Raw genomic sequence first — 18,187 nt, forward strand, 5'->3', positions numbered from 1 at the left:
CAACAATAATGACCAGGTAATTTATATGTAATTTGATTAGATTGCAGAAGGAAATCAGATAAATGCAGTCCACGTTATTGTAGTTTTTTTTTCCAAACGGTTCCAACATGTTCGAAAATATCTTTGAGAACTTCACTGACAAAGCTCTGATTCAGAATCCAAAATTTGTATCTAAACATAAATCTCACCATTGCTGTTTCAGACTTTGTTGTATAAGTAGTGTCGAGATAAGGAATGCATTGCATTAGTCACGAAAACGCTAACACACGGAGAGCATCAACTTTATTAGGTTATCACCACCATAGCCTGGAATTCTTGACCAGCTTTTGTCAAAGGTATTATTAAATACATGCTGTTATAAAACAAAGATTTTTTTTATATCTTCTTCTATGAGTCCCATGATGGTTACTACTTGTAGTCTTTTGCTTTTTTTTTCATATATTCGTAATTTGTGCACATATTTTAAAACGTTTGGACTATATCTCAAGAAGATTTAAATTTTACACAAAGATGTTAAATAAACTTCTTCTGTATCTCCTATAATAAAGGCAAAATTTTATGAAATTTTAACGTCTCAAACGTATTTTCATAATTTTTTATTTTTGTCTTTCTTTAGCCTGCAGAATCACCGCATGAAATATATATATATATTACTGACAATCTGTCAATGAGCAATTTGTATACACACACGGAAGGTATGCTTGCCATTACCCATTCAGCGGTGCATGTAATTTACTCTGACGTATTTATAATTTCTTCGTTCGATTCTGCAGTGATAGTGAACTTTTCCTTGGTGGTTAACACGTGCGGTTCCGTGACTATCAACTCACACTCTTCGCCAATTTCTAAAATATTCAACTCATTCTTAGCCGCAACTTTCCAAGCGGTCTTGATTAAATCATTCCTTCGTAGTGCTGGATGCCTGCATTAAAAATATTGAATTTATCACTTTAAAAAGCAGAATGAAACGTTTAAATTTTCATAAGAATCGTTCTACGCCAAGTCGAGGAATTTTTGCGAAATTGAAATATGACCAGGTAAAATGTCAACTTTACGAATAAAACAGAAATAAAATATGTCAATTTCCATAAGAATCCTTCTACGTCAAGTCGAGCAATTTTTAACTGACTTCGAAAAGGAGGAGGTTACTCAATTCGACATGTAAATTTTTTTTGTGAGTTTTAAATATAATATACTCCACGTCAAATGTTAACTTTACAAATGACATATGGCTTACCCTGTCTTAGCGAAATTGGTCCACATGGTTGTCATACGCTCCATAACAACTCTATCTTTCGTGCCAATAGCTGGTGGTTCAGGATTGTCAACTTTGCACGAAGGCAAGTAGAACAGATACGGCAGTTCGTCCCCATTAGTTGCCTCTATAAATTTTGAAATGTTCAATGTTTCGAAGTCCGTACATTTGTTGTGGATACAAACCATAATACAGAGTGGACCAAATATGAATGGTAAAAAGATGATAGGTTCAAAGAGCAGTATATTTGTAGAACCGTACATTTTTTATAAATTCAATGGTGCATTAAATTGTTTCGTTATTTATTATTCTCATTAAAAATATAAAATTAAAACAGTGAAGTGGTACAAAAATAATTATTGCACGAGATATTATAAATAATTGTCTTCAATGAAGGAGATGCTGAAACGCTTCGTGACAACGTTATCAACACTTCATACATCGATATATGCGCAAGGTGCAACAATAACCATAGATCACCTTAATCATGTAATGAAAAATTAAAAAATGTTATGTAAAATGTGTAGAATGTACGATGTGTTTAAGCATTTTCTTTAATAAAGCATTTATTTAAAATATTTCGTGAAATAATAATTTGCTACTATTTCATCTTTATACTTTGATACATACATAGTATGACGAAAGCGTTCAATCTATGGAAAGAAATATGGATTTCCACTTAAAAAAAAATAATACAACTGTCGAATGCATAAATGCTTGAATCATTCACCTTTTTCCCTTGATATTCTTTTTCTAATGGTATTGACGTAATTATTACTTGTAACAATTAATTAGCCTACGCTGTATATAAAATATAAATACCATTGACTAGACGTTTCGATCTGAGTTCCGTCAACGATTTTTCATTTCCGACATACTTGAATCTGTAAAAGTAAGTATACATGGATGTCCTTTTTACACGATCTTCAATGAATAACTTGGTGGGAATGCCAATGTAGATGTCAGTCATCAAACGCAGAAACGAGTCCACTTTATCCCTGCTAATTGCTTGTCCATCAAAGTATCGATTCTTGACGTCTTTTAATAAATCATCGTTTTCCGCGGGTGTTAACTCTTTGAACCCACTTAAGAGTTTCGTGTACTCGGGTAGATTACGATTGTAGTTATCCACCGCTTCCTTTTTATTATCTGAAACAAGATATCATCGTATCAGACCTGGGCAAATTTTAATTGAAATAAGAGTAACTATTTGAAATAATTTACTTGGAATCGTTATTTTGAATACAGTTGTTTGAAAGTAAAGATAATATCAATTCATTTGAAATAATAGAAATATTTCGTTATTTTTTTTTTATTTCAAGAAAGAAGTAATCTTCAAAATAATATGTAAGAAAAAAAAGTTGTTTTGAGAAATCTTTATAGCAATTTGCTTCGAAAAAATTCTTTCTTCAAAAAGTTCAGAGATAGTGAGAGATTTTTTGTCTAAGCCCATCTTGTGTTATCACAAGTCAAGGTCATCGAAGCTGCCTCCCTAATTGTAAGGTTTATCGTTAATACGTATTCTAAACTAGCTTGGAATCGAAGTTACCATTGAAAAACATGATGGATTCGCCCGACGTGTATCCTGCCATAATTGGAACAGCACTGTCGTGTGCCCATAAATAATGAAGTGGCAATGGTAACACAGGGTTTACCGCTACCTCGTCGCAATTTATTCCAAAGGGTAGGTCGAACATGTCTGCCTCCTGTGCAACAGTAGAAAGAACTTACGATTGTCGTGTGCTTAAGTATTTTACGGTTGTGCGACACGGTAAGAGAAAAAGTTTTGCCTGTTTTGTGAGAATACGATTCTGCATCTTGGCGATTTCCTTAGCAGGCAGCTTGCGCATCTTTTCAATCATTTCCTCGGGGTCGGTAGCGTTTATTCCAAGGAGAGATGCAAGCTTCCTACCGCGAGCTGGACGACTTTGTTTAGTAGCCCAGCTAGACGTTATAGTTCCACTTTGGATGATCGCTTTGTGAAAGAGCCCTGAGGTGAAAGGACAATTTTAAAATGTACTGTGATACTTTTCTTCTTCAATTTTAATACATTAACGCGCAAAACTTAACGAACAAACTTTTAAGCGGTTCGAAAACATGGAAGTTTTCAACCGATTGGAATGAAACTCCGCGAGGAGTAGTTTTGAAGTGTCCTTTGGACGTGTGTAAAGTTACATGGGCGAGGGTTGATGCGAAGGGGTTAATTCACCCCCTTAAAGAGGGGAGCGTCGAAAAACATCACTTATAAAAGTGCCAGAGATGATCGAATGGGTTGAAAAAATTAAAAACACATTTAGGGCGACTCTGTTTGATCCCCTCTACAAAATGCACCCCTTGAAATCGCACTCGGACAAACCCACTCCTCACAACACCCCACTACCTCTAAAATCCACAATTTTTGGACGACGGTCTCGATTTTTGACTCAATGCATTCTCTGAACTCTCCTCATCCAGAAAATGCCATCACCCATACCGTGCACCCCATAGGCACCCTTTGGGGGGGGTGGAACAGCTCGCAAATTTTCAACCCCCTTCGTAAGGGAGCACTTCTACACATCGGATGTTTGTTCTCGATACGTTAAGGATGAATGCCGAGAAGGTCCCGTTTCGAAAACTGCCCTCAGAGCTGAAGGGAGGGGGGCAGAGGTAAGGGTGGTCCACCCCCAAGTGTAAGGGGTGGAACGTTGTCACGTTGCGTGGATTACATGTCCAACAGTCCAGGGCATCGAGGCGACACAGTTTTGATGTCTTTTTCTCCCGTGAATGGCAACAAATTAGGAAAATGTCGATTTTTTTTAAAACTCGCTTCCAACTTCAAGCCCATCTGCAGGGTGAACGTTTAAAAGTTTGTCTGGCAAGTTTTGCGCATTAGTGTAGATTTTTACACTTTGCAGAAAGGCGTTGGTTGGAAATATAAGGCTTGTTGTTAGATTGTCATGCTACTCGAAAATGAAGTATTCTTTGGAAATCAATTTCAAGGGAATGGACGCAAGTTCTGACTTTTATTTTTACATGATGCTTGTACCTTGAAGATTAGAAGAAATTTTGTTAGTTATTGGACGGGTCATTTTAAGAAGTTCGGAATTCTTTGGAATGATTACGGTTGATTAAAGAATTATTAAGTTCTAATAATAGGTAAGAAATGATAGGTATACCTTCCGCTTTCGGCGACAAAGTTAAGGCATGAGCTAATACTCCTCCTGTGTTTTGACCAAAAATCGTGACGTTTTTTGGATCCCCTCCGAAATTCGCAATATTGTCCTTGACCCACTGCAAAGCTGCGATTAAGTCTTTCAGGCCGATGTTCCCAGGCGCAGCTCGATGATCAAGATTTAAGAAACCTTCAAAATTTCAATAAATATTACGATTCGGTGTTAATTATGCGATAAAGGTGATCAAATATTTTATAATGTTATTGAGAAACAGGTGGACGAATTTTAAGTAACATATAGAGCGATACAGGCAAATAATAAGTAAACTTTCAACGTTTCTGGTTCGTGGTAAAGATCATCCTTGGTAAAGATCACTAGTAAGATTTGTTTGTAATATTATGCAGTAAGTGAGTTAATGCTTAACTTGTTGTCCTTAGAAATAAATATTAAATAAAAGTGTTCTTTAAATCAATAAGATTTTATAAAACTATGCAATTTATGCTACACAGTATTCCAGAAAGATTTCTTTACAATACACTGGAGTAAGTCAGTGCTTAATATTATAGAATAAAAACATTAATATCAAAACATTTTTTCGATCAATGTGGAATAGATTTACACAATCGTTTCTATCGACACTTCAGAGACCTCAGAAAGTAAAATGATTATGAATATCATGACCATTGCCATTAATCACATAATTATATTTTTTACTCTATCTCTTTTATAATCATTTATAACTCATACTTATAACTCAGTTAATTACCAAAGACAGGGCTTCATCATGCCTAAGAAGTTAAAAATTTCATTACTATTTCTCTGTATCGCTGTGTAAGGATCATTCAATCTCTTAGCCGATATCTTTTTATAATTTTCCAAAAGAAATTGTTCGTATCAATAATTGCAAAGTAATTGAGTTCGAAAGGAAAGTATAGCTAACCGAATGCACCCAGTCTGTAATTAGCTGTAACAACAACGACATCTTTCTCGAGCAAGTAATCAGGCCTCGCGGTATCGAAACCAGCGTTCCCCGACGTGAAACCGTTCCCGTGGATCCAAAACATAACTGGCTTCGATTGACTCACGGATTTGGTGTAAACGTTGAGGTAAAGACAATCCTCGCTTCCAATTACTTTGTAGGGTGGTGATTCCCCTGCTTGAATACATATTTTTCCGGTGGGTACTGTACAATCTTTAATACCCATCCACAAAAGTGGTAGCTCTGGATCCTATGTTCCAAACAAAAATATAAATCCTCAATGAAAATGAATACTGTGTCGATTAGAAATATGGTTTGAAATAAGTGAACCTTAAAAAAAATATATCAAACAAAAGCTGTACATCTCCATAAGATATGAAATTGTTATCAAATATATTTTTTTCGAGAAACAAATATTTTTCCTTTAGTAATTTTTTCCTTAAAGATAATGGAAATTGCTGCTATATGTTATTCGCCGAAATATTAATTTTGACAGAGGAAGTGAAAAATAATTTTTATAGACAATTTTAGATTTTGACCAAAATCGACGGTCAAGAACCCTGTTAACAACAACTACATTATATATATAAAATTTGTTCGGTATCTCGAATGGTTTCAAAGATACTAGAATAAATAACCAGAATTATTTCGAAGGGGTGTTTCCACCATTAAACCCGTTTTATGGGCAGAATGGAAAAGGCAATCTAATTAGGTTCCCACGAGCTTTATTCTCCATATTATAAAGAATGATTTTCAATCAGAAGAATAAACAATTCATTGAAAGTTGAGATGGTATGTAACTTCTTAAACTAAAGGGTTTTCCAAAGCGACCTTTAGGATATTGTTTTTTTAATAAAACACGAATGATTGGAATACATTCTATCCTTTTATTTGAAATGAAGGTACGCTTAAACAGGAGAAAGTAGTTTGTTATTAAAAAGAGGATCTCAACGCCCACTTCTGAAAAAGCCTTTATTTAACAGAGGTAGATCAACACTATACATTTTCCTGAACCGCCTGAGAATATTCTAAACGACAGTAATCCGAATATAATCTGCTAGGATGAATCTAAGTTAAGGCGTCTGGCCACCCTGAGCGCTCGCCAGATTGGTACTATTCTTAAAAAATTCATAAATGCGAAAGTATAGAAAAAAATATTTTTATGTTTTGACAGATACTAAAGAACGGTTTCATGAACACATGAAAAAATTTTTGAGATAACAAAAAAAAATGGCGTCGTTTCGAAAATTTTGGTGAAGCACTTCGGCACGAAACGCGCGTGGTTGTCCCATCATTATATTCTTTAGGTTGCATGTGAAAAAGAAAAAAAAAATATTAGATTGTTTCTGGAGTTTATCGCAAGAGAGTAGCAATTGGATTTATTTTTTACCATTTAGAAAATTATGGTGAGTCGAAGAAATTTTTTTTTATTTTCCACCGAAATTTCACGAGAAAAATCGTCAATAAAAAAAAAAAAAACTAATCAAGTAATTGCAAAAATCCATTGCTACTCTTCATAAAATGTATCTAAAAGTAGTGTGTACAAATTTCAGAGCAATCGGACCTATAGTTTACGAAATTTACGTTGTACTATTTCGAAAAATGTAGTTTCGAGATAATCCCAAAAGAAAGTAAACATGCGGTCCGATTGCTCTGAGGTATGTACACGCTACTTTTAGATATATTATCTGAAGAATAGCAATGGATTTTTGCGATTACTTGATTAATTTTTTAATTAATTTTTTTTTAAGAATAGTACCCATCTGGCGAGCGCTCAGGGTGGCCAGACGCCTTAATCTAATAGATCTAGTAAATCGATTACCTTAAATCTGCGTTCTCCGATGGGCGGAATCCCGTAAGGTATCTCATAAAAAGCGATGTAAAAAGAACCTAGGACACTTTCGACGCCTATACCTTGTACTCTACCTGGTTTTACAGTAACTATCGGTTTATCCATTGTTAACTAAATCAGTGGTAACTTAACCAGACTTGACTGTATCTCGCACAGAGATTGTTTATCCCCTATCGCGAACGTATCCTAATTTTACCTATAAACGTTCCGATACGAATACGTTAATGCACAAGACAAAATATCTGCAAAAGAGTGCTCCGAGGACGATCCGCGTTATTCGAACTTTTAATCGCGAATATGCGAATTACGATATAAGATGCATATTTATACCGTTGCACCAATAATGTATGTAAACGAGGCGTTAGAAACAGAAATCTACTTAAGTAGTTTGATTGACCTCTCGAAACCTTCATATTGAAGTATGATAGCGTGTGTTTACAGTTTCTACCGTAAAAATCTGAATACGGTCATGAACGTTTCCTGCTTCACGCGACAGGTAAACCGCCGATTCTATCGTAGTATCAGCTACGATTAGAACCTGTAATTTCCTGTTGTTTGAAACTCAGATGGATATTAGACTTTGATAAAGATATCGATCTGAAGATATTGTTCGCCGCTAACCGCGAATATTTATGCAACTTCATAATTTTCTTAAGATATCAGTTTTGTTTCAAACAACTTGTGAATTACGAATCACGATTAAAAACGGGTATATTTTCAAAATAGTATAATAAGAAATATGTGAAGTCTTTGAGACACCGGTATCTGGAAATTGATATTTGGTAGTCAAAATTAATAACATCTTTAAATCGATATTTTTCCAACGAAAACTTTCCATGATATAAACCGATTATGTACAGTAACCTTTGGTACTTAACCAAATTACAATGATAAATTACAATGATAGTAGCGGTCTGCAGCTTTCTTCAAATCTCGTGAATGATTTAAGATAATGATCTGATAAAGACTAATTATATACTCATAAAGTCCATTACTATATTAAGTGTGATAATTTAAATTGCCATCTTCGCTTTGATTGCGTTAGAAATATCATGGACGCGAGTCAATATTATTATAGATAATTTTGATCATGCGGTTTATAGGAACAAAGTTTTTATTGACACAAGTACAGCCATTAACGGGATAAATAACTAAATATGTTTTAAACATAAAAATGACATGATATGGTTTTTCATTCTTATTGCTAATTGTATACAAATGTTTAAACAAATAAAAAATGTGTATTCAAAGATGATGCATTATAATTTTATGGGTTTCGCATAAATACTTATTCTTAATACGACGTTTTGTTGTATTATAAATCGTCTAAGAGAGTGTAAATTGAATTAAACGCATCAGGTTTATAGGGTAGCAACTCGATACGTTCACCAATTTCTAAATAACAACGTTCCTCCTTCGTCACAGGATTCCAAGTGGTCTTGATAACACCGTCCTGACATGGAGTACAATGCCTACATTGAAAATAATGGTTCCATTAAATTTCAAAAAATATTTAAAACATCGACATTGAAACGAATCATGGAGTATCTGAAGTTCCACGAACGACTTACCCTGTCCTAGCGAAATTGGACCACGTCGTACACAAAAATTCAATCAGGTCTCTATCCTTCGTACCAACCGGTGGTGGTTCGAGGCTCTTAATTTTGCAAAGAGGCGAGTACAATATGTATGCTAATTCGTCCATATGAGATGATCCTAAACATTATTTTAAACGTAACACCTTCGTTCTAATATCATAATATGTAATTAGACAAACGATAACACAATATTACCTCTTACAACACGTTTCTTTGAAAGATCTGTGAATGTCATTTCGTTTCCGACGTACGAAAACTTGTACAAGTACGTAGGCGCGGATGTCCTTTTCACGCGATCCTCGATGTACTTCCTCATGGGAACGGTAAAATAAATATCGGTTACGAAACGTAGGAACTGCTCCATCATGTTACTACTAATTGGCTGTCCGTTAAAATAATGATCCTTGACAAACTCCATTAATTCTTCTAGTTCCGCGGAGCCTAAATGTTTATGTCTCCCTAAGATTTTCACGTAGTCAGGTAGATAACGATTGTAATTATCCACTGCTTCCTTTCCGTTATCTATATCGAGATATATAATAATCATGTAAATGTGGCCGATACGCCAGAATCTTGTTTCAAAAAGAAATTACCATTGAAAAACATGATACAATCATATGAGAGGTATCCAGTCAAGACAGGAATACTGGCGTCGTTTGAACTTAATTCGTCAATGTGCAAGGGTAAAACTGGGTTTTCCGCTATATCATCGTAATTCACTCCAAACGCCATTTCGTAGATTTGACTCTCCTGCAAAAATATCAGAAGAATTTACGTTTCCAGTGCGTTACAATTTTCATGAATGCCACGAGACATTGTAAAAAATGCTTCCTACGTGTTTTGTGAGTATACTCTGATAACCCAAGACGATATCTTTATCGGACAGCTTGCGCATTTCTTTAACAATTTCCTCGGGGTCGTTAGAGTTTATTCCAAGAGCGGCCGCAAGTTTGAAACCACGTTCTGGATGACTTTGCCCGAAACCCCAGCTACATGTCAATAATCCACTTTGCATGATCGCTTTGTGGAAGAGTCCTGAACAGAAAAGATGAGTGTAACTTTTATCGGATAGGTACCCGATTCGAATAGATTCCCACGAGCATAAGTGTTATTTCTATACAATTTTAAATGACGTAATCTAACATCTGTGGTGGTTGTTGCTTTTGCGACCACTTTAGAACATATCAATCCTATTCAAATTAATTATCTTCGACACCTCGTTTTCAGAGTTAATTTATTCCTCGATAAAAATCCTTGTCACTCATATATGAGTGGCGGTCAACGCGTTAATCATATTCTGACAATTAGTAGAAAGACTAATCATCTAAAGATAGGTAAGAAGTCATAAATATACCTTTCGCTCTCGGTGACACCGTTAAAGCATGGACTAGCACTCCGCCTGCACTTTGTCCAGCGATCGTGACATTGTTTGGATCTCCTCCGAATTTGGCAATATTCTCTTTGACCCACTTCAACGCTGCAATTAGGTCCTTTAAGCCCTGGTTTCCGGGAGCGACTCGGTGTCCCAGGTTTAGGAAACCTTCAAAATTTCAATAAATATTACGATTCGGTTCGAGATAGTGTGTGAATGTTCATGCAAGTAAGAGTCAAGATGCGTATGCATTCCATGCACGTAAGGTATGCATTTTACGGATAGTACGCAAAGTTCGCAAGAGAATAGCCGATACGTACACTAATCATAAAATAATATAATGAAATTATATGATAATAGAGTAATAATCATAAATAGGTCTGTTTGTGCAAGTTTGAATATTGTGCAAGTTTGAACTTTATAATTAATTATATCCGCATCCTAGTGATGAAACTTTGTACGTAGTTATCCTTATAAAATTCTAAAATTCTAAATGGAAGTCCAGCTAACCGAATGCACCCAGCCTATATGTAACTGTAACAACGACGACGTCTTTTGTTATTAAGTAATCAGGCCTTATAATCTTGAAACTTCCGGCTCCTGATTTGAACGAACCACCATGAATCCAAAATATCACTGGTTTTGATTGATTAAGAGAATTGGTATAAACATTCAGGTAAAGACAATCTTCGCTCCCGAAAACATAGTCTGGCGTAGCATCTTCAGCCTGTGCGCAGAACTTTCCAATAGCTGTAGTACAATTTCTGATACCAGTCCATGGAACAGGTGGTTCTGGATCCTATTTGTTCGAAAGAAATGTAAATCATCAGTGAAAATCAATATTTTATACGTTTGGTACGTGTTTCGAGTGAAAAGTTATCATTACAATAAATCGTTGCAGATCGAACAGCTATAATCGCACACGCCCCCCTTTCACGTATCGGTATTGTAAACGACGTATAAGCAATTGCGGTGGTGAGAAATAAGATCTGAACCATATATTCTCGCAATATCTACAATTTAATACTCATTGATTATTTTTAAGAGACTTAAACTTCTATTGTTTTGTTGCCGTCTTTATGCTGCTTTTACGAACGACTTCAATTCCCCCGGAAGTCGTGAAAAGAACTTTCTATAAAATATTCATTGCATTTAAAATTTAAACCGATTCCTAATAAACGACTGACACGAATATTTCGACAATGAATTTCATACTCTTTATTTTATAAACGGGCTTTATTTTATAAGAAAATCCACTACTACCCTTTCATCCGATGCCTGAGTCGTCGCATATACTCGGGGCGCGCTACAAAGTGCTATTGTTTTGTTCATATGACAATGTCTTAAACATTTTACCAGGCTGTAAAACTGAGTGTATCTTATTTCAAAGACCCGAACGTATCATTTAAAATAAAAAAAAGAAATTGATATTACCAAATTGATATAGTGGCGTTATCTCTTAAGCGGGCGAAGAGGGCAGACATATCATAAGATAATCCCGAAATAGTGTGAATAATATAATTTCATATTTATCGTCTTAATACCACTCGTGCTCATTACCATTCTGTTAATTGAAACATTTTGTTCAAATATATTATTGAACAATTTATAAGAATGGTCATCATTATTCGGCAACAGAAAATTTGAAGCTGAATCCAAGTCTTTTGGAATGATATCGACCATAACACCCCGAAGAAGTTATGTAATTCAATGCCGAAACGAATGAAAAATGTGTTAAAAATAATGGAGATTTTACTAATTATTATCCTATTGTGAAGCATTTAGATGTTTTTTTATACAAAATATGTTTTTGACTAAATAGTATGCATTTGACGACGTGAAAAATATATCCAAGTCTTGCAAAACTTAACGGATTCTTTTGAAATTTCGTGATTAATGTGTCAGTATGCGCTAATTTCACTAAAATTTGCAAAAGATTTTATTCAAAAGCGGCGAACTTGTGTTTAAAAATGTAGACGACCGTAAAATTGTGGGGTTGTTGTAATTTCATTAAAAATTGCAAACGATTTGATTCAGAAGCGGCGAACTTGTATCTAAAAATGTGGGTGACCGTAAAATTGTGTGGTTGCGCTAAAACTATAATTTGCCAACCCCCGATCTATATAGTATATTTAGTATATTTACTACCTTGAATCTGAGTTCTCCAACGGGGGGAGCCGCGAAAGGTATCTCGTGAAATGCAATATAAGATGATCCTAGAACACCTTGGACGGAAGCACCGCGTGCTTTACCTTGCTTGAGAGTAACAATAGGTTTGTACATTATTAATGCCTTGCCGACACACCACTTCACCGCACTCTGCGTAAAATTTGTGGTTTAAATAATGTGTCCTATTAACGCGAGCTTATCTTAACCATATATTATCTTATCTTCATTTCATTAAGATTATATATCTGCTTAAGATCACCACCTGTCCTGTCTGCACTTGTCACTGCGACTATAGTTAATATGAAAAATGCACTATAACTTTCACGTCGTGGAGTGTCGGAATAAATCCATTATTCATCATTGGCGACAAATCTATTCAATACTTCTCAAACATTTACGACTTTCTCGAACATCTCATGAGATACTCCACTATCCTTCGTTCCCTACTACTCAAACATCTTCATAATTTAATCTAATCGTCAAATTAAGTTACACGGATTAACATGAAAAAAATTATCACAAACTCTTTACGTGATAATGCTTGATCTTTCTGCAATATTAATCTTTGACCGGTCACATATTTCAAACGATGGAAACTTTTGCAAATACCTAATATCTTAATAAAAGATTCCTATATCTGGAGTATTCGTACGCGATAGAAACGATAGAATATATGTATTCCAATTTATAGTTATTACGCAAAAAAACTATTGCATATGCACATTCCTCGCGAGCAGTAGCGAAGTACATACATGTATACATTAATAGCATTCAACATTACCGCCTTCACCAAAACCTAACTTAAGCAGGAATTAAAAATTTTTTATTTTGCGCCGTCTACGAAAGGGTTATTTAACATAATTTAATATAAACGACATAGAAATTTAATACATTATTGAATATCATTTAATATAAATGAAATAGAAATTATTTCATACTTTTTAGTGCAATTTTAATATTTTTTCAAAGTCGGTTATATTTTTTTTCCAAAAATTATTTTATTTCACTCTTTTTAATGGCAATCTACACTGAACGTCAAAACATTCGAGACACTTTTTCAAAACGTCATAAATATAAGAGTTTTCAACCGATCTTCGAGAAACTTCGTGAGGCTTGGTTTTGAAGTGTCCTCTGGGTGTTTGCAAAGTTGCATTGACGAGGGTTGATGAAAGGGGGTTAATTCATCCCCCTAAATGGGGTAGTGCAAAAAAACGGCATTTCGAAAGGGTCCAGGGGTGACGGAAGAGGGTGAAAAAATCAAAAAAACCTTTTGGGTGACTCTCCTTGATGCCCTCTACAAAATGCACCCCTTGGAATCCCTCTCGGACAAACCCACCCCTCACAAACCCCCACCTTCTCCGAAATCCACAATTTTTGGACTACAGACTCGAATTTGGGCTCAATGCATTTTCTGGAATCCCCTGATAGGCACACCTTGGGTGGAGGGGGGGCGGAATAGGTCATTACTTTTCAACCCCCCCCTCCCCCGTGAAAGGGCACTTCCACACATCAGAGGGTGATGAAATTCACCAGGTTTGTTGTCGGTATACTAAAGATCAATACCGAAAAGGTCCCGTTTCAAAAACTACCCCTGGAGCTGAACAGGAGTGGGCCCAAAGTTAGGGGTGGTCCACCCTCAGGCGTAGGGGTCGAAACGTCGCCGAGTCGCGTGCCGCGCATGTCCGATGAAACGTTATTTCACGAACATACGTGAAATAGTACAATTTTGCGATAAAAAGTGGTAAATAATGTGGTAAAAAATGGGAGTAGGTCAAATGTCTTTTAAAGCTTTTAAGAGGCAATAGAGCCCTACCAGATGCAAGAAGATTCAATCCGATTGGTTAATTCGTTTCGGAATAAGAAGCAATACAAAATTTTTCGGTTTTTTGTAAAAATAAAAACGGGTAAAAAATGAGAAATCCCAAAATTTTTTGATAATGGGACCACTCCGGAGACTTGCTCTACAAGATGCAACAGGTTTCATTTCGATTGGTCAAGCCATATCGGCGTAATCGAGAAATATACATTAAAAAAAAATATATATATATATGTTGTTACGAGCCAGGGCGATAGCGACGCGCGTGTGAGCCCAGCGAGTGGGATAGATTTGAGAATTGGACCAATACTATTAATTATTGTGTATCAATGGTGCCGAAGGTTGAGGATAGATTAGACAATGCAGACGACTCTGACGCGAAGTCAGATAGTTGCAGGAATCGGTATCTCCCAGTGAAGGGTAACCGTAGGTTAAGGTGTTCGATTGTCTTGGTTATTGGAGACAAACGCAGACGCCTCTGACGCGAAGTCAGGTAGCTGCTAGGAATTGGTATCTCCCAGTAAAGGGTAACCGTAGGGTAAAGTTCGAACTGTGAGGTTGTTAGAAAAAGTGCAGACGACTCTGACGCGAAGTCAGAGGAATCGGCAGGAATCGGTATCTCCCAGTAAAGGGTAACCGCAGGATAGGTTAAGTTTAGGAGTTCGGGTTGAGTACACAATGACTAAATCGTATCGTTAAAATGTAACACGCGTTGTAAATAAAGCCTCGCAACTTGTTAATTTAATAGAATAATAACTCGAGCGGTAAAGTTATTGTGTTGTGGGATCGTTACACTGGCTAGGATTGGTGATTTCAAAGTAAAGGTTTGATGATTGATCTTACAGACTTTTAAGTTTACACAAAGAGTATATATTCAAAAATAACTATACTAATTACAAGTGTCCAGTGTCGTGTTGTCGCGGTTAGTGTATGAAGTTAAAATTACCTAAGCGTTGCGCGGTGTTGACGCACTAGCGATGCGGGGGTCGAGAGTACTTTTATGGCCGTAATAGATTTTAAAACCGTCTTCGCGGATCTATATGGTAACGATGATCGAAAGGAACTGAAGCCCGATCTCACTAGAGTACTACTCTACAGACAATCAATGTGTCTCTAACGAGTAACTTTTTCGTACTAGCCCCCGAGCAACGAAAATCGTGTGTTTATATACCCCTAAATGTTGGTGGGGATCCGTCGGTGATTTCCATATTTGGAAATCTGACGGTTAGGTGAGCAGCTGCGTTCCCTGGGAAAGGGTAGATAAGAAGTCTTCCCACGCAACGCAAGTCGAAGATGATGTTAAGAGTATGCAGCTGCAGGATGCACTCCAGGGAGACCGAGCTCCAAATTCCAGGAGGGTAGATAAAATAAAATTGATGACCGTGAGCTTCGGAAACAAACAGCGAGTTTCTGTATACGTAACAATATATATGTCGAATTGAGTAACCTTCTCCTTTTCAAAGCCGGTTAATGATTTTGGTAAAACAATATAAGGATACACTGATAGAAACTTAACTATTCGTTTTATTTTAAATAGAGGTGTCTGCTATAACATTCTACGCTTATGACGGTAGATTTATACTCTGCCTCTCGCCTTGAAAAATGTCACGTTCCAGGACTCGTGCACAAATGCACTCGCATGATCTAGAGACGTGGTAGCGTCTCGGCGCCAAGCACATGAAAAATTAGCCGTCACCGCGTATATATACCTGGCGTTCGAGCTACCACGTATCTTTTACAGGAGAGATGGTCCATTCCAACCTAACCTGAAACCTGAAAGCATATAAGCTTTCGAATAAAATCAAAATCAATAAAATCGGTCCACGTACAACTCAGATATCGTAATATCATGTCATGAATCTCCCAGAAACGGTATTTTTCGTATTATTTTCCCGTCGTCAACCCTTAGCCAATAGGAGCTAAGCAAAAGCCGAGTGTCGTTCGTCGACTCTCGGAATCATTCGATTCGGCATGGCTCGTCGGCCATCGAGCGTCGAAAGTCGAAACAGATATCATCATTCATAACCTGCCAAGTGTCAACAGTTTTTACACTATTGCATTATTAATTATATTTATATCAGCAAAATGTTTTCAATTTAGACTCTTTATGTAGGGTTGAATAACAAATTGCAGCCAGTGTTGTAAAGTGTTGATCGATCTTGACTACAAGGTAAGTTGTCAAAATCTGAATTGCGAGATAGCTTTATTCATGCAGAAAACTGTTCTTAATGTAGATGCATACCACCGAAGTGTTTTGAATTTAAGCTTTTCATGTAGATCTTGTGGAAATGGAGGGGGCCTACAGCATTGGAGATTAACAAATTGCTGCAAGTAAAGTAAAATGTAGATCAATTTTGATTACAAGGTAAGTGGTCAAAATCTGAATTGTCAAGTACCTTTATTCATACAGAATAGATCCATACCACTATAGTGTTTTTAATTTAGACTTTTTATGTAGAGCTTATAGAAATAGAGTCATTTTCTCATTTCATCATTAACATTAAAATTTCTTGCAGTAAAAAAAAAATTGCAGGTATATATAATTATTTACAAATTGAACGAATAAGTGTTTAAAATTAATAAATTATATGAAATATTAGGTTGTCCGGAAAGTTCGTGCCTATTTTTAAGAAAAATTCAAGGGCATATTTGAATTTTGATGTATATTTATGGAATTATATATCTACCATTTTGTTTCACAACCTTTCCATCCTGTTAAGGAATGTACACATTTTATGTTCTCAGCAATTCCGATATATTCAGACCTGTACCGCCTACTAAAAATCGACATGGACTTTCCAGACAGCCCAATATATACATATACACTGACGGACAAAATTAAAGGGACACTTTTGTAAAACGTCATGTCTATGGAAGTTTTCAACCGGTTTTTGGAGAAACTTCGCGAGGAGTAGTTTTGAAGTGTCCTCTAAATGTGCGCAAAGTTGCATTGGTTAGGGTTGACAGGAGGGGGTTAAGTCGCCCCCGTAAAGAGGGGCACGTCGAAAAACGCCACTTCTGAAGAGGCCAGGGGTGACGGAATGGGTTGAAAGAAGCCGTACGTGGTCAGACCAGACCGGATTCCAATTTAATGTGGATTGACCACGTACGGCTGCAGGCCCTCGCTCCACTTTTGCATGCCGGCTCCGTCCGGCCCACTTAATACTCTTTCAAATCTACTCCGATTTCACAAAATTTGAATTATAATTTCCGATTTGAAAATATCCGAATTTTTGAGGACCTGTTAATAAAGCATTCCCGCGTCCGATTCCATGAACGGCGTTGACGTGGGGTTACTCATTCACCTGGTACACAGGCTCAAACTCGCGGGTGGGTTTTCCAAAAAAAACGTCATTTTCGTATTTTAATGCTATCCACGCGGGGAAAAGACATCAAAACTGTGTCACTCCAATGCCTTGGACCGCATCACATGTGTTCCACGCAACGAAACATCGTTCCAACTCCTACACCTGTGGGTGAACCACCCCTAACTCTGGGCCACCCTGTTCAGCTCCAGGGGCAGTTTTCGAAATGAGCTTTAAATAACATCGATCCTTAACGTACCGAGAATAAACATGGTGAATTTCATCGCCTTTCGAAGTGTGGAAGTGCTCCCTTACGAAGGGTGTTGAAAAGTGGCGAACTGTTCCATCCTTCGAAGGGGTGCCTATGGGGCGCACGGCGTGGGCGTTGGCATTTCCTGGATCAGGAGATTCCAGGGAATGCATTGAGCCCAAATTCGGGACTGAAGTCCAAAAATTGTGGATTTTGGAGGGGGTGGGGTGTTGTGAGGGGTTGGTTTGCCCGAGAGGGATTTTGAGGGGTGCATTTTGTTGAGGGCATCGAGGAGGGTCGCCCCAAATTTTTTTTTGATTTTTTCAACCCCTTCCGTCACCCCTGGCCTCTTCAGAAGTGGCGTTATTCGACGTGCCCCTCTTTACGGGGGTGACTTAACCCCCTCCTGTCAACCCTAGCCAATGCAACTTTGCGCACA

At 36.8% G+C, this 18,187-nt stretch overlaps 2 protein-coding genes across 2 annotated transcripts; both read right to left on the minus strand.

The window, feature by feature from the left end:
- Positions 1-265: 265 nt before the first annotated feature.
- LOC128894534 (bile salt-activated lipase-like) lies at positions 266-2,952 on the minus strand. Its single transcript, XM_054156322.1, has 4 exons — positions 2,805-2,952; positions 2,078-2,404; positions 1,238-1,382; positions 266-922 (listed from the first exon to the last, which is right to left on the minus strand). Exons 1-4 carry the CDS (start codon positions 2,950-2,952, stop codon positions 733-735), a joined length of 810 nt encoding a protein of 269 aa, XP_054012297.1. The 3' UTR covers positions 266-732.
- Positions 2,801-13,008, minus strand: LOC128894819 (esterase E4-like). The gene is made up of 12 exons (XM_054156832.1): positions 12,357-13,008; positions 10,719-11,007; positions 10,191-10,376; positions 9,672-9,871; positions 9,430-9,586; positions 9,032-9,358; positions 8,810-8,954; positions 8,557-8,710; positions 7,209-7,349; positions 5,348-5,636; positions 4,411-4,596; positions 2,801-3,245 (listed from the first exon to the last, which is right to left on the minus strand). The coding sequence occupies exons 1-12, from the start codon at positions 12,489-12,491 to the stop codon at positions 2,983-2,985; spliced, it is 2,472 nt and encodes an 823-aa protein (XP_054012807.1). The 5' UTR covers positions 12,492-13,008; the 3' UTR covers positions 2,801-2,982.
- Positions 13,009-18,187: the final 5,179 nt, after the last annotated feature.

Source organism: Hylaeus anthracinus, unplaced genomic scaffold (genome assembly GCF_026225885.1).
Source record: "Hylaeus anthracinus isolate JK02 unplaced genomic scaffold, UHH_iyHylAnth1.0_haploid 4, whole genome shotgun sequence".
NCBI classification, from domain to species: domain Eukaryota; kingdom Metazoa; phylum Arthropoda; class Insecta; order Hymenoptera; family Colletidae; genus Hylaeus; species Hylaeus anthracinus.

Coding starts and splice junctions, on each gene's coding strand:
- LOC128894534 (XM_054156322.1), bottom strand. CDS start 2,952: ATGTTCGACCTACCCTTTGGAATAAATTGCGACGAGGTAGCGGTAAAC. Junction 2,405..2,804: donor ATCCATCATGTTTTTCAATG/GTAACTTCGATT, acceptor ATCTTGTTTCAG/ATAATAAAAAGGAAGCGGTG. Junction 1,383..2,077: donor ATCGAAACGTCTAGTCAATG/GTATTTATATTT, acceptor CAAAATTTATAG/AGGCAACTAATGGGGACGAA.
- LOC128894819 (XM_054156832.1), bottom strand. CDS start 12,491: ATGTACAAACCTATTGTTACTCTCAAGCAAGGTAAAGCACGCGGTGCT. Junction 4,597..5,347: donor TTACAGACTGGGTGCATTCG/GTTAGCTATACT, acceptor GAAATTTTGAAG/GTTTCTTAAATCTTGATCAT. Junction 3,246..4,410: donor TTTGTCGCCGAAAGCGGAAG/GTATACCTATCA, acceptor CTTTCACCTCAG/GGCTCTTTCACAAAGCGATC.